At 37.1% G+C, this 16858-nt stretch overlaps 1 protein-coding gene across 6 annotated transcripts in view; it reads left to right on the plus strand.

Moving 5' to 3' along the window:
- Positions 1-16858, plus strand: part of RAB28 (RAB28, member RAS oncogene family) — a 98822-nt gene that overhangs the window by 79820 nt on the left and 2144 nt on the right. For 2 of the 6 annotated variants that reach the window (XM_075066589.1, XM_075066587.1), the window contains 2 exons: positions 7002-7105; positions 9337-9414. In XM_075066589.1, coding sequence (XP_074922690.1) covers positions 7002-7105; positions 9337-9414 — 182 coding nt within the window. Of the gene's footprint in view, positions 1-7001; positions 7106-9336; positions 9415-16530; positions 16632-16858 lie in introns of those variants that run through there. The other 4 variants (XM_075066590.1, XM_075066593.1, XM_075066588.1 and 1 more) reach the window with 3 other exon arrangements.

Genomic DNA, 16858 nt, shown 5'->3' on the forward strand with positions numbered 1-16858 from the left:
GGAAGGGGGGAAGTAGGTGGGCTGAGGGTTGAGCCCCACCCCCCGCCCCTGGTGCTTGCAGAGTAGGGGGAAGCTGCCACTGGTGCATAATGTGCTTCTCCTAGCCTACAGCACCTTTAGCCTCCTTGCCTGCCTCATATCCAGTGCCAGTGGGCTGTGCCTGTGTAGGGTAAGGCAGGGGCACCTCCCAACTATAGTGCAGTACCTGTATTAAATTGCTTGTTTAAAATGTATATAATGCCTTTTGTCTGGCAAAAAAACGTTTTCCTGGAACTATCTCTCCCATTTACATTAATTCTCATGGGGAAATTGGATTCGCTTAACATCGTTTCACTTAAAGTAACATTTTCAGGAACATAACTACAACGTTAAGTGAGGAGTTACTGTACCGACTAGAAAATTGTCCGAATCATGAGAGAACAAGTAATTTCTATTTACAGAATCAGTGACTGCCATAATACATTCTTAAATAACTTGGTGTGGAATCAAATCTTTTGTAGAGAGAATGTAATTTTGGTTGTTAATGTAACAATCTTACTTCTTCAGTACGTTCCAACTGGTGGGCATAGAATGAGACAGTAAATGAGCAAATAGTTAGTTGTGGATAGTTACCTCCATGAACAGTGTGGAATGCATCGCAGATTAAAACTGTCCTTGGTAGTAGCCACAAACTCTTCTCTGGCTTCAGGGATCCATTTCCCACCCCTCTCCTCTCACCGTGGAGATGTGGCCACCATCTAATCTTGTCTCTTAACTTGTCACTGAACATGTTCCAGTTAAGTGCTATCTTCTTCCTGCTTTAATAATTTCATTTCAGTGACTTTGGATACACTTACTCAGTGTTTTAGCTACCTGGATTAACTGTATGGATTAGCCAGCCTTCACAGCTATGGATGATAGTGTCATGCTACCTACTAGGTTCATAAAATGGAAAAAAAGAAATTCAATACATGAGAGAGAGAGAGAACCAAAGATAATCTGCACTTAATTGGAATTCTACAGGGCTCGGAAAGATTTGAACCTGTGGCCTTTTTTTAATCTTGTATATCTCAAAATGGATGTGAATATACTCAGTGGTAACACTGCTCTATAGCCAAAATGATTCTGAAATAAATGTAGTCAAACTTTACTAATTCTGGGTCACTGAGAACGAAAATGATGCATAAATTGTTGATTGGCTCTAGTCTAGCTGTTGGGCTCCAGACTACAGCAGTGGAATCTCCTGGCAAGTGATGTTAGGGTTTCCATGTTCCGTGACCGTCAAAAGGATCTTGTCCCATTCTTCTTCATGGAAGTGATCTTGTAGCCTGCAACAACATCGATGGTGTGATGGCAGCCCTCAACATCGTTCACAATCCAGATGAGTGGAGACTGTTCATTGATTCATCGAAGATGAGTCTTAAAGCTGTTTTGCTGCATAATGGCAATGTTTTGCCATCAATTCCAGTTGGTCATGCAGTCCATATGAAGGAAACCTATGACAACATGAAACAACTTTTGAGGTGCATAAACTATGACCAACATCAGTGGCAGCTTTGTGGGATTTGAAGGTTGTTGCTCTCTTGCTTGGTCTGCAGACTGGATACACAAAGTACTGCTGTTTTTCTCTGCGAATGGGATAGTCGTGCAAGAGATTCCCACTACATCAAGAAAGATTGGCCACTCCGACAGTCATTGGAGCCTGGGAGGAAAAGTGTTCAGCATCCACCACTTGTTGAATCAAGAAGATTTTGTTACCCACCCTTACACATCAAGCTGGGTCTGATGAGAACTTTGTCAAGGCCATTGACAAAACACAAGCAGCTTTCAAGTACCTCCGTGGAAAAATTTCCAAGGTTAAGTGAAGCTAAGATAAAGGAAGGTGTCTTTGTTGGTCCTCAGATTCGTGAACTTCTTCGAGATGATGCATTTGACCATGCACTGCGTGGCAAGGAAAAGACGGCATGGAAAGCCTTCCAGTTAGTGGCAATAAATTTTCTCGGAAACAACAAGGCAGACAACTACAGGTTGTTGGTGGAAAACCTCCTCAAGGCATACAAAAGCCTTGGTTGCAACATGTCACTAAAGATACATTTTTTTTGCACTCTCATCTAGATTTTTTTCCACCGAACTGCGGAGCAGTGAGCGACGAGCACGGCGAGCGATTTCACCAGGACATTGCAACAATGGAGAAACGCTATCAGGGCAAATGGAGCCCATCAATGCTTGCAGACTATTGCTGGACAGTGACAAGAGATGCTCCATTTAATGAATACAAGAGACAAGCCAAGAGAGCGCCGAGTAGACACTGAATAGGACTAAACTATGTACATAATAGTTTTTTGCCTTTTGTTTCATAATAATTTTATTTATATAACCCTTTTGCTGATTTTTTAAAGTGTTACATAAACAGGACAGGTGAAATATTATCATGTAAAGCAACCATAAACACATGAAAAGACCTAGGTTTACAATTTATGATTAAAACTCTACTATCTACACAATATACATAGACATAAAATGTAAAAACTTAAATATCTTAGAAACAGTAGCCAATCAGTTGTTTAATTGTCATATTTGAATTCAGCACATCAAAATACATAATAAATACCACATTTATCTCTGAAGCAGACGACTTCTCAAAAATTGTAGACCAGTGTTTTCCATGATTCATGGCTGGCAAAAAATAGCCAAGTGTACGAATATGTAATTATGTTGCACAAAAACTATGTACCAAAGATAATTAAATTCATTATTGGGTAGACTTCTGCTTTGAAATTATTGGTCCCCTCCATTGCACCTTCACTTCTGTATCTGAATAAGAAGGCAGGCCAGTACTGCTGGAGGATTATTCAAAGGAAGATAAATAATAATAGTTCTAGTTACTGCCTTTTGTTTTTGTTTTCAACATGTTATATTATACTAAGTCAGTTACATTGCTTACTGGTTGCTAGTGACCTCCTGTTATGGATCTCACTGTAGGGCACTGCTTTCCCATTTGTTCCTCTGTAACAGACATATCCCCTTTCCTCCTCCATCCCCATGTTCTTCTTCTGCCAATGATAGTAACTTACCTCTTCTCATTCTGTACTGCTTATCTGACGATGTGCGAGTTTGTTGTATTGTCCTTCTATTTCTTTCATTCTGGGCACAAAGCCACATGGTATCTTACAACTCATATCAAGCCACGTTACCAGTACCATTCTTTGACCAAGTTAAGCTTATGATTCCATTGATGATATGTGATACATTCCTATTGCCCTAAGTCATGCATAGAAATGGTAGAGTAGTGCGTAAGAAGGTTAATGTTTCTGTTTACCTGAGAAGGGTGACAAGGGAACAACACCTGACAGAGGACCAATCAGAAACTGGATTTTTTTTAAAAGTCATGAGGGCGGGAATTGGGGACTCAGAGTCTACAGTTTGTTAATCCTCAACTAGCTGTGGTGAGTCAGCATCATAATAGTAGGAATAGATCTAATGACTCCAGGTAGTTATTCTTTTCCTAATACAATGGGGAACAAAAGGGTTCCAACAGTGACCAGAGTACGCGAATCAGAGAAGATTTTAAGGTTGATGGGGCGGGATTGGGACTCAAGTCTTGTATTCTACAGGCTTGTGGGAAGCATCTTTCCTTCTATCTCCAGCTTCTTTCTAATCTTCTGTTATCCAAGTGTGAGTACAAAGGAAATGCAATAGGTGATTATTGTAAGTTCTTATACTATCTGTGTAATTGCTGACTGTGTCAAATGAGAAACTGGAACTATATTTTTTAGCGAAGCCAGACATGGGAGTACCAATATTGATTCACACTAATTGGAGAGAGTAGCTCTTTAATTGACATCTTAATGCAGTGTGATATTTACTGCATATTTTTCTGTATTTTCTTTCTTGATTACTATAAAGTATATCATTTTTAAAACCTGGTTGAGAGCGGTTCCATGTGTAGGGGTTTTCTCTTGGTTTAGGCTACAGGAAAGGGGGAGTGGTTAAATCTCTACTTATGTTGAGCTTCTAACTAGTTGTTTGAATGCACATTGCCTCTTTAGGGAGAGAGGTTATATTGGTACTTCTATTTAAGTTTTGTATTCAAGGAGTTAATTACTGCATGCCCAGTAAAAATGCTCACCCAGGGGAGGGAAAGCTGGGAAATCAGATAACGAGGAGACAAGGGGGAGGAACTTGTTACCCATGTTTGAGATAGTTACGTACCCACAGGGGTTCTAGGGTCTTGGGGGTTCGACCAACTGAGGATCGATTTTTGGGGGGATAGCGAGTGCTACAGCACTGAATCCTGGTTGGTGGCAGCGAGAGATCATTATAGCCAAAGCATGGGGTATAAAGCTTGGAGGGGAGTTTCATGTATTAAGCCCGCATAATTTTGGATTCACTAAGGTCTTCAGATTGAGGACAGAGAGAGGCTTTATCACACCTACGATCTAGCCTTGGCTTTCACATAGCATCTTAGATTTAAAGTGGTGATGAAGTGGGATTACTTGTGTGCTTAAAGTTAGGCCTAGCTGCACTTAAGAACGTGCTGGATCAAGGCCTTCCGACCCTTACCAATATCTTCGTTTTCCTGATTAAACTAAGTAAAAACCAATATAGAAGTATCTTGCTGAACTGAGGCCTAAATGACTTGGCGCTTGGCTACCTGAGAAACATCCCTCTGATGGATACCATGGCAGTTGCAATCAGTGGAGCTGCTTGAACTGAGCTTCTCCTGTTTAAAAGGGAGAAAGGGCTGGCGCAGGGAAATTTTTGTGAAAGGACTAGCCGCTGACTCATCGGAATTTCTTCCCTTTAGACAACAGATCCTGAATTTGTCAAAGCATGCTGTGGCACTTCTCTATTCTCTAATATTTTGCGGGAGAGAGAGTGCTTGTCACTCTTTGGGAGTCATAGTCGGTTTAAATGGCAATCAGTGGCAGAGTCAATGTATTAAGCAAATTATTTTGTGTGTTCAGTATTTGTACAGGTGCATAGCATCCATCTAAAAGTTTTCTTGGCACAAGCCACCTCTTGGCTGAGCTCCCAATGTCTGTAGGTTCAAACGCCCTGGTGTCTGGCTGCTCGTAATCAGCGGCCAGGTGATTTGCCACCCCCCCCCCCCCCCCGAAAAAGTTCTCCACCAGGTAGGGTAGTGTAGTTCCCTCCCACACAGCTATGTTACATCTAAAATGTGAAGACTAAAAATAGTGAAAGAAAATATTCTATATTTTCCATCTAAAAGTTTTCTTGGCACAAGCCACCTCTTGTAGTAGATGTTCTTTTCAAGAGAAAAAAAAAGCAGTTGCTATATTAGCTGTATATGTGTTTTTTTTTAAAAATTGGTTATTGACTTCATTTGAGACTTAACTGTATTTGTTCTATTTTTTTTGTTAAATAAGTATTCTAGCTTCAATATTATGATAAACCAGTACTATAAACATTACTGTTAATAGCTTAGTATTTTAGTCCTCCACAAATTAATGCCTGTGGTAGATGGATGATTTTAGGCCTGGGCTTGTAAACAAGGCCTCAGTGATGTATAAGGAAAAGCAACATGTGGCAAAAAGCTCCACATTAACCAAGGTAAGCTGTATAAATGGGGTATAGGAATCTCCTGTTAGATCAAAAATCTTGCAGAAAAAATCTCCAGAGTCTACAAATTAAACACCTCCAATATCATTTTTAAATAAAGCCTTTTATGTAGTATGTGAAAAAATTTTCAGTTGATAGTCAAATGACACTATTATGCAGACTTACTAGATTTGCAAATTTACAAGTTTTTATAAGTCAGTTGGGTCCCTTGCTCAGGAAATCAGTTTAAGGTTTTTTTTCCTGTATTGACTCAAAGAGCCTAGTTGTCCTTAAATCCTTGTGAATATATTTGCCTTATAATTTGACGGCATTGAGTCAACACCCTTATAGGGACTGTAATGCAATAAAAAGAGAAGCTGTTCAATATAGCTTCCAGTTATCCTAGGATCAGATTTGGAGAAATTGGAATGTACACAATAAAACTTGTACAAGTCTTGAGTTCCATGTTGTGTTTTAAGCACCCAGTGCATTTCAATGAAACATATTGTTTAACAGCTTTGCTCTACTTCCAATGGGTATATAATGGGAAAAATGAAAATAATGCACACCACTCTTAAAATACGTATTTTTATGTTGTTTAATACAGCTTTTTGAAGTATATCTTTGTAGAATTGAAAACTCCACTTACAAATAAATGAATGTCAATATTTATTCAGGTTTCAGAGTGGTAGCCATGTTAGTCTATATTAGCAAATAGATTGAGGAATACTTGTGGAACCTTAAAGAATAACAAATTTATTTGGGCATAAGCTTTCGTGGGCTAAAACCCACTTCATGAGATGCATGCAGTGGAAAATACAGTAGGAAGATATATATGCGTGCATCTCATGAAGTGGGTTTTAGCCCATGAAAGCTTATGCCCAAATACATTTGTTAATATTTATTCAGTGTGATTTTAGTGGATTTTAATGTAACAGACATTTTTGCTGTACCACTTTGTATTAACATTCTTTATAACTCATTTACATTTTTAATTTGGAAGCAAACTATATGGAAGCAGACATGTATCTGTAAACTTTACTTTTATTTTGCAACAGTATTTGAATAACATTGGAATTTTCATAGTGTATCATATTTGCATGCAGAATATTTAGGGCTTAGTTTTACCCTCAGACTAACATACATGGCTCTTAATAGAGACAATGGGAACTGCATGTATGCGCCTGAGCATGGAATTTGGCCTTTATTTTTAAATGAGTTTATTGCATTTCACAGTTCAATTTTTATTGTAATGTATTTTTACATGTACACATAGAAATTTCAAGTAATGGGTTATTTTTCCTTTAACAAATAATTATAAAAACAAAAGGTTTTCATTTGTATGAATTATGAAGGAAAGATTGTATCTGTTGTAAATATTTTCAAGGAATAACTGCTGAGACAGTTATCTAAATAAATGGGCTCCATTATAGTAATTTCTCCTTTGAACCTTTTTATAGTTGATTTGGAGCACATGCGAACAGTGAAAACTGACAAACACCAACGATTTTGCCAGGAAAATGGTTTCAGTAGCCATTTTGTGTCAGCTAAGACAGGTGATTCTGTAAGTAAGACAAATCAAATAATTATAATTTTTTTTTTTTTGAAAACTGTAACTCTGGAATGTGATGTGGTAATTTCACTGCACTCCAACTATCAAGCAATCCAGAACTTCTAGTCACTGCAGAGTGCACTTGCTTGCTTAGCGGAGTAGATCATCGGTATAGTATGTTATCATGATGCTTTGTTAATTACAGTGACATCTCATCTGCTTTGAAATTCCACATATTGGCTCTAATCTATAAATGGTTTGATATCTGGCTACCTTGCACACTGCCTCTTTGTCTTCTGTGCATACCATGACAGCTGTGGTGAGCTGAATCTCTCTTTGCTGCCAGTCTAGTCTCTAGGAGTATTGTCTTGAGGTCTGAAGACAGTATTTTCAGTAGAGGGTCCCTAGCCAACGGATACACTCCCTCTGGTGGTTCATTGAAGCTCAATTTACTGATCTTCAGAACACAGTTAAAAATGCATTTTTGGTTCATTATTTGACTGTGAACCATAATCAGGCTAGTGAGGTTGATTAGATGAGACAGGAAGAACTTTTGTGCTAGCTATAACAGGCAGTTTAAATAAATACAGTGTTGTGTTTAACTTTTGTTACACACCTTGATGTTATGGCAGTGGGCATGAAAAGCCATAAAAACAATCTCACTGTCTCCTTAGTTCAAGTCATCATATTTAATAAATGATTTACTACCCTGGCTAGATCATTGAATAATAAAAAATACTTTTTAATATACAAAATGAATTGTTTTAAAAATGGAGTAATCAAATATTGTGGTTTAAGATTCTTATTCAAAGAGCATAAAATTATAACAAAATTCAAAAATTAATCATATAGGTTTCTGATAGAGGTTATTAAGTTATGATTATGACTATCAACATTTCTGTTATAAACACAGATTATCAGGGGTTTCTAAATTGGCCATAAAACCTGGTTCTCATAAAATTTTGTATAAGTCTGTGCTCCAAGCACTCTGTCAGATTTAGTTAATTTTTCTTAAGTGTAACTTTTTGTTTTAGAACAAATAAAACTAAACATTTTGCAATTTTAATGCCATACTCACTATAGTAGGTACATTCTATAATATGTTCTTTTTTCAAGTAGTCAGCATCTCCTTTTCAAACTGATTTGATATATTGTCAGTGATGAGCAAATTAACAGTTTTTTTTTTGTAATTGATATAGTTAATGTTGAAATCTGTGAAAGAGCCTTTCTAGTTTTCTTTTTCACTGATCCCCAAATTATGGAAGTGTTTCATAGAGTTTCTTTAAGTTTTTTAACTTCCTGTTGAGAAACATACGGATACTGGAACATAAAAGAAATATTACTCGGAAGAATCTGCTTCTCTTGTGAGCAGCTATTTATAATGTTAAAGTGAAAGCTTCTACTCCGTTCTTAAATCTTCTGGGTGAGTGTATTCAGTCTAAAAGAGTTCAGTATTACCCATTTTAATGCCAGTGTAGATATGGACTGGCTGAAATATTTTAACTAGTTCTTTTGCTACTGTCCCACAGTAGAACAGAGAAGTTTCCAAATCTCTTAGAATCTATTCCTTCTGGGAGCTGTGCTGGGAACTGGCGGTAGATATCCACAGAGCATTGCGAATTAAATGATTTAGATCAGGAATCTCTTGTTGCAGGGCAAAAGTGCAAGGACTTTTAAACCGACTCTGTGTGGATGTGATTCAGTTCTTTAACTGGTTGTATCCAACCAATTCAAGGACAAAAAATATAATATTGTAGCATAGGCACAGCCCAAGTGTCTGTCTAGGGAAAGTTTAACTTTTTAAAAGGGGTTTTATGCAACATGTCCAGTGGTGTATATGCTAAACCCTATTGTTCTGAGGTACAGAAACCCACATTTCTGCTGCACAATACACTGGTAGAATATTTTTCAAGCAAACATTAGTGAATACCCATATTCATATTTTGCAGCACTAACCATCATATTTGAAAGGAGTTTTGTATAAGCGCTTGTTTAAACTTTAGTCTCTGGAGACAAAGTAGAAGTGTTGCCTAACAATCCAGCATGCTGTTCGTTCCCTTATATCATTGCTGAATTATTTTAAACAGCATTGAATTTACCAGATGAAGTTATTTTCAGATCTGTTTTGCACAGGTCATATTTATGCATATCTCATTGTTTACAGTTCAGGAAAGGTTTGATGTATTTAAAAGTAACTTGAGGATGTCTGTTTTTAATCATTTACACTCTATTTTTTTATGTAGGTCTTCCTGTGTTTTCAGAGAATTACTGCTGACATCCTTGGCATCAAATTAAACAAAGCAGAAATGGAACAATCACAGGTGATTGTCCTGCATACCTTGCTTTTATTAGATATTTTCTTGGTGTTTAAAAAAAAAATCTGAATACAAATGAATAATAAATTTTCCTTCAAGGTAAGTTGCATCCCATTTGTGCTTGAGTCAGTTGTATGCTTCTATTACAGCCTTCCATATATGTTCATTCCTTATATATGTATAGTTTAAAAACATTTTAAACTTACAAAATTTGTGTCCTACTAAATCAGAAAAAAAAATTTCAAAAGCTTTTTCTGGTTAAAAATAGCATAACTATATTATATACATTCAAGTGTGTGTTTATATGCCTATATATAGTTTTATTGTATCTTTAAATTATGGTGCCCGACACACTAATTGCATTTACAGTGTGCTCAGTACTTTACATGTTACACAAACGTACAGTTCCAGTCCTCAAAAACACAAGTCAGAATACACTGAGAAATCCAAAAGCAGAAACAAACTTGGAGGGTTTAATTAGATATGGATATAGGTATATAGTTATAGATATATAGAAACAGAGACATTGTCAGATGTACATATGCTTAAATTAAACACTAGGTATGATTATATGGCACTTACGTCCTTATTTGTAGTTCTGTACTCTTTTTTAATAAAATTTATTTTAGAGAGTTATAGGTTTAAAAAAAGAAATAGAGGGTATAAATTTATATGGATATAAATGTTGCACATTTACATAATTGTAAACAATATCTTGGTAAAGTGGAAAAAGATCTTGCATGTGGTTCACACAGTCAGAAAAAAACCCATCCATATAGAACAATATGTTAAGGCCAGATTTTGGTTCATCCTTTGTACCCCACAATGAAGTGAGGGGGCACAAATTTTTCCTTTTTGTCTCTGTGTTGACTGCCCATCCCAAAGAAGGAAAAGCAGCCTCTTCAAAGTAACTACCCCCCACCCTACACAGGTGGGTGAATGGGGAGTGGTTGGAGTTTTGGCTCCAGAGTCTCTAATGCCAACGCATTAGACAGCTCAGTTATACTGGCACCCTAGGTAGGGTTGCCACCTGTCCAGGTTTTCCCCGGATCATCCCTTTTTTCAGGGAACTCCGTAAGGGTCCCCAGTCGAAACTGCCAGCTGTCCCTTTTTGTGTGTTCAGGGTCATCCAAGGTGTCCTGGTCTTCTGTACCTCAGCGGTTTCAACCCTAATCCCAGGGGACATGTGCTGTGCTAGGTATAGCATAGTTTTACTGAATTCAGTAAATCATCATAGTTCTATTAATGTGACACTGATTTATATCAGGTGAGAATCAAGCCCATCATGTCCAAATGGCTGTGAAGAAATTGTTGCTTATTCCTTATGAAGGGTTTGTGATATGCATTTTTAATTAGCTTCCTGGAAGTACGAATCCCAAAAAATCTTCATTTAAAGATATTTCAATGTTAAACTATCTCATTGCATTCAGCTTCTCTGTGTGTTAGGTACCTCAGTGCTGTGTATTGTAGCTAGTCCTATTAATTAATTACTGGTGTATTGGACACAACAGGAGAATTTTGGTGGCAAAAAAGCCCATCAAGAACTAGCACTAGATGTGTTTCACATTTGGACAATACGATCTTGGTGACATTCTCCAATCACATGTGGGGGATTGTCTTCCGTTTCCTCTAGTTTCAATAGGGACTGAGGGTGAGAGAATAGATCTCAGCAACAGTTGTGAGCTTGATCTCCTAAGGAAGCCCTTGCCCACACTCCTAAATTGATAGCTAGGGATGTGACTATGGTGACTTCTGTATGAGCACGTAGTTCAGCTGCTGCAGGCCCCTTTTGGGCTATGACTGTATTTAAAAAATACCGTGAACATTTTGTGTCATTCTGTGTTTGTCACATACACAATAGCATTAATTGAGAAAAAATATTTTTTTTTCCATTTTTTGTCCCCGGAATAGGAAAAGCAGTTAGTTCACATTAATGAAGGAAAACTGTTTAGGAGAAAAACATTTAAAAGAATGTCAATCCTCTCATTGAAAAACATTCATATTTTTTCTAAATTCCATTTTAAAAAAATAATTCCCCTTTCAGGTTGACTCTGTGCACAAACATCCAACCCAAAAGGATTTTACACACACAGTTTCACAAACCACTGAAAATAAGGATTAAAATACAGAGTTTAACTTTTATAGTATCATGAGGTTATGAGATTATAATATATATATTTTTAATTTACTTCTTATACTCAAAGCAGTCTCTTCAAGCAGTTCAAGGGGCTGCATTGTTGGCCACTGTTGAGTTAGTAGTTATTTAAAAAAATAAAAAAAATTCAATAAAATATGTTTATTAAAAATTTACCCTTTTATGAAGAGCATGCTCTCTAGTTTGCTTAAATATACAATAAATCTATTTTCTAATCATATAACAAGAAAATAAGTCTTTCCCTAAGGCAATTTACAATCTGTGTTGAAATATATAGCTAGAAATTTTTTTAACAATAGAAGAGCAAAATATATTGTGCAGTACACACCTAACAAGCAAAGCAGAACAGCTATGAAAAACTTTTGTATGTATGCTACACAAAAATAGAAAAGATCAGAACAATGTCCTTTTGTCTTTATATATAATATAGAGAGAGAGTGAGAGAGAGAAAGGTGCGTTCTATTTGCTTTTCTTTGGCCTGGTCTACACTGTGGGGTGGAAATCGGTCTGAGTTATGCAACTTCAGCTATGTGAATAACTTAGCTGAAGTCGATGTACTTATATCTACTTTCCATGGTGTCTTCACTGCGATAAGTTGACGGATGACACTCTCCTGTTGACTCCGCCTGTGCCTCTCGCCCTAGTGGAGTACCAGAGTCAATGGGAGCGCACTTGGCGGTTGATTTATCGCGTCTAGATTAGACACAATAAATCAACCCCTGCTGGATCGATCGCTGCCTGTCGACCCAGCGGGTAATGTAGACAAGCCCTAAGTTGCATAATGATTTGTGTATAAATAATACTTTAGATTGGAAATCAGTTATTCTTTAACTCTACAACATTGAAACACCATTCTTATCTCAGATCTGCACACAGCAGTACCAAAAGCAGCAATATATTCATACTTTTTTGATAGTCTAGGTGTGAACTATGAAATAAATAATAAAACATTGCAAATTAAAAAAGGATATGAGAAATGAGCCAAATACTATATAAAATGTTGTAGATTTCTAAAATAAGCCCATCAGATATTCTGAAGACCTGTACATAATGCAAACCCATGCATGCATAGTTTGCTATATTGGACCGATATCAACCTTACAAAGGCCTTTTCCTACCTCAGAATTATATTTATGGTTTGTAATTCTTCTGGCCAGTTCATTGGAACTTATAGTTTCAGACAAAGATGGTTTATAATATAAATTTCAGTTACTTTTCTTATCTATTATATTTGGAAAGTAAATGGCTCAGCAACCTGTCTTGGATTGGTCAGGCAGAATGAGGTAAATGGCAGAAGTAACAGCCTACGTGAGGCTCATAACCAGAAGTTGAACATTGACCATGGTCCACATACTACCTTCCAGTATGAACCCAAGGTAGAGAGGAGGCAAAGCCCTGAAGTAAATACAGCAGCAGCTCCACTGTATTGTCCCATGATTTCAAGACATTACAAACTATGTGGTGTTATGACTTTGAGAGCGGAGTTGAGGGGTAAGAGCTCTAGAGCACTTGCTGGATCTGGCAAGGCTTCCACCTACATTAGGTCAACAGCAATTCTTGCTAATAATATAACTCTCATTGATGGTTGTTTTCTTAGATGAGCATCAGTGGGGCCCATATGAAGAAAGTAGGGGAGGAGCCTAGGGAGATGTGCTGAGGCTCGTGCCTCCCACTGGTATCTTGAAATCTTTGGGTCTAGGAGCCAGAATACTCTGGCTGTTACACAAGATTGGAATGGGGAAGGGACAAGCCTCAAACTTGTGTTCTCAAAAGAATTGGAAGGGAATTTCATAAGAGGAAAATTGTAAATTTCCTAGTCCCTGTACTGGAAAACTCTCATGGGGCAGTATGTGGCTTCATATTTTCTAGAAGCATGGAGCTGGGCTCTTGCCAGGGAAGAAAGATGATCTGGAGGCTAAGGCACTGGAATGAGATTCAGGAGCTGTAGGTTCTCTTCATGGTCTACCACAGACTTCCTGTGTGACTTTGGGCAAGTCCCTTAATCTCCTTCATATCTCCATCTTTAAATGAATATGAAACTTCCATATTTCACAAAAGGGTTGTGAGAATACATTCATTAAAGTTTCTGAAGCACTCAGATTCAAGCAGCATCTGGTGAAAGTGAGGTTGCTTGTATAGCAACACAGATACTACTACTATTTGAATTTTTAAACAAAGATCAGAGCTGGGTTCTATTTTTAAAAATGTGCATTGTTTTAAATACTGGAATGATGCCTTTGGAATTAGTCCAGTGAGTGGAATACCTACTTAGGTACATTGCTAAAAAAAGCAATAGAGTGGAACTGCTGCTTTACTATCATTCTAACTCTCACAGAGATTGAGCTTATTTTTTAAAAAAATGTAATAGATCCACTCTCTGTTTTAACTGCATGTATTGAGCCCAACATTGAACTCAGATAACCACCAAAAGTGAAGAAGCTGTGTGTCTGAGGAACACAAACCAAAACAGAATGATGAGGTCTGAAAAGTTGTCTGATTACTTAACACTAAGTGTACACTTTACAAAAATAACATTGCTGACTTCTATGATTTTATGCACAAGAATATCAGCTTTCATTAAAAAAAAGTTTCTTACTCTTATGATTATGGATAAAAACCTCAAAATGTAACTCCAGTGCATCCAGAAGGTAAATAAAAGGAACTCCAAATGCTTTTTTTTTTTAAATCGTAGTTTCTAAGCCAATGTCATGATTTTGCAGGACTTGACACAAGTTTTGAAGGCTTAGGTTAGCCATATAAAACACTTGTGCCATGATGGAGGGAGCTCTTGGTCCTGTTAAAGTCAACAGCAAAACTTTTGTTGACTTTACTGGGTACAAGTGCAGAACCTGGTGCCTCCTAAACAAACCCATAGCCAGTCAATGGCCAGATAAAACAAAAGTAGATCGCTATCTACATAAGACTGGAGCTTGGAGCATGTTTTCAAGGTGAAAGAGTTCCAAAACAAAGAATTTACACATTACATCTTATTTTCAGCCCTCAAATTCCTCACTCTTTTAAAACACAAAGGGGCTGTTGAAACGTAAGGAAATGGCTCCTTTACTAATTAAATGTTTTTCTTTCAATTTTTTTTTACTTCCAGTCATAGTATAGAAACTGCATGAGGTACAACTTTGTTTCTGGGCATTGGCAAGAATTAACATTTTTCTAAGTAATATATGTTTTTCTCTTGAACTAAATGCCAATTTAGCATGGTAGTGCTAGCGTGCCAGCCCGCTACAATAAAGTATTTGGCATTTAGCAAGGTCTGGAATTCTGACCACCTGCACCAAATAAACAAACTTGTGGATCTGACTGTTGATAGAAACTGGAGTCTTGGATAATACTTCCAATCTAATGTAGAGATGTCTCAAAATGCATAATGTGTGTGTAATGGGTGTGAAGCTAGCAGGAAAAATGTTGCATGCTGTTTCTTCTCTTCTTATTTAGCTGAAATTCCTTTAGAAAATCCAAGTCATTTATGTTAGTCAGTCTCCTGCCACAAAGTGACTTAAACATGGGTCACTAACCTAGCTATGTTTACACGATGGGATTTAAACCAACATTTGTGGGAACAATTAATTGCTTACTGATTGCAAAGATCCTTTTTCTTCAGTCTAGCATAGAGCTTGGTATGAAGAAATTAGGTCCTGTGAGGTCAGATAACACTGTTTAGTGCTGAACCCCTACTAGAGCCTTACATGGGATTTGGCAACCCTTCCCTTGATAACATCAGGCCAGAAGTCTAGTAAATCATGACTCTTGTCCACCAGATAAGATATGAAGTTGATCAATTAAAACTTAAGCAGAGTACTTCAGCAGCTAATAAATCTAAACACTCTACTGTCTAGTTCAATTACTATTGCTTGTTTTACATATATGCTTTATTTACAAAGGTTATCTTCAGCAAACGATGTTTATATATTCATGTCCATATTAAATGATGTTTCCTTTAGAAATATAAAATTGTTTCCCCCCCATTTGTGCCTCACTTGTTACAAACATATATATTTTAATTATATAAGAACTGAAATATTCGGACAGTAGATGCAGTTCATAGAATTGCTGTTGTAGGTTCCTCCTGCTATTTTGCATTACTGTTTGATTTGTGTATTTGTATTTTTCTCCTGTAAGCATAAATATTTTTTATTCTGAAGACTCTTTAATTACTTTTTTTGTAAAGGGTAAGAGAGATTTGGACAGAGGATTGACTGCTTTTGCTAAAAGCAAATATTTGGCAAAGAACGTTGAAGGAATTTTTTTATTAATCCTGGGAGAAATCTGCATTTGGAGTCATTGGAATTCAACCATAAAATGCAGATATGCACATCCCTTCTACTTTTCCTTTTGCAAGTTGTATGTCCCAGTCACTTCACTGAAAGATTGCTTCAGCAAACTTGCAAGTGATTAAGAAGAGTTGGAAAGTAAAACATGTACTAACAAAGCATTTGGATGTGAGGTTTTATGTTTATCATTTTGGAATTGTACGACAATTATGTAGTGGGAATGATACATGCATATCTTTAATACAGTTGTTATAATTGTGAATAGAAGTGGATCTGTATAGCATTTACATTGATTAGAGGCAAAGAAAGGGTCTGTCCTCTTCTCCTCCCCCCCCATTTTTTTCAATCCCTTTTCATGTCTGAGTTGCAAAACATTTTTATTGGTTGCTTAAACTGATTATTTTGTGTTGGTTGTGAGAGAGGGCATGATTGATGATGAATCTGAGAAGCTATTCCAACTCCAGCTATAAAACTTTCTGCTACGCATATCTCTGTCTCTTATTCAACACGGGGCCTGGAGAGAAATGCATTTTTGTTTTGGTTAATTGTTTTTGCTTTTGTGCTGTCGTTTGTGTCATTCATTCCTTCTTTTCAGCTATTGATCTGTCTCTCCATTTTCTTCTTTTTGTTTTTCATTCTCCTCCTTGCTATTTGTCCATTATATTGACATATGGTTGACAGCATGTTGTCAGGGCAGAACTAGTGAAGTATCCTGAAGAAGATAACCAACACTACAGCATTGCGAACTGTCAGAGTAAAATCTGTTCAGTGCAATAGTTCAGGTATGTCATAAATAGATAGCTAAGGGTTAATGTTTCTTTTGCCTGTAAAGAGTTAACAAAGGGAACCAAACACCTGACCAGAGGACCAATCAGGAAACAAGATTTTTCAAAGCTCAGGGAGGGAATTTTTGGGTGTGTGTCTTTTGTCTGTGTCTCTGCTCTGTGCTCTCTCGGCTATGAGAGTGATCTCTATCTCCAGGCTTTTCTAATCTTCTGTTTCCAAGTGT

Source organism: Chelonoidis abingdonii, chromosome 5 (assembly GCF_003597395.2).
Source record: "Chelonoidis abingdonii isolate Lonesome George chromosome 5, CheloAbing_2.0, whole genome shotgun sequence".
Classification (NCBI taxonomy): Eukaryota; Metazoa; Chordata; order Testudines; family Testudinidae; genus Chelonoidis; species Chelonoidis abingdonii.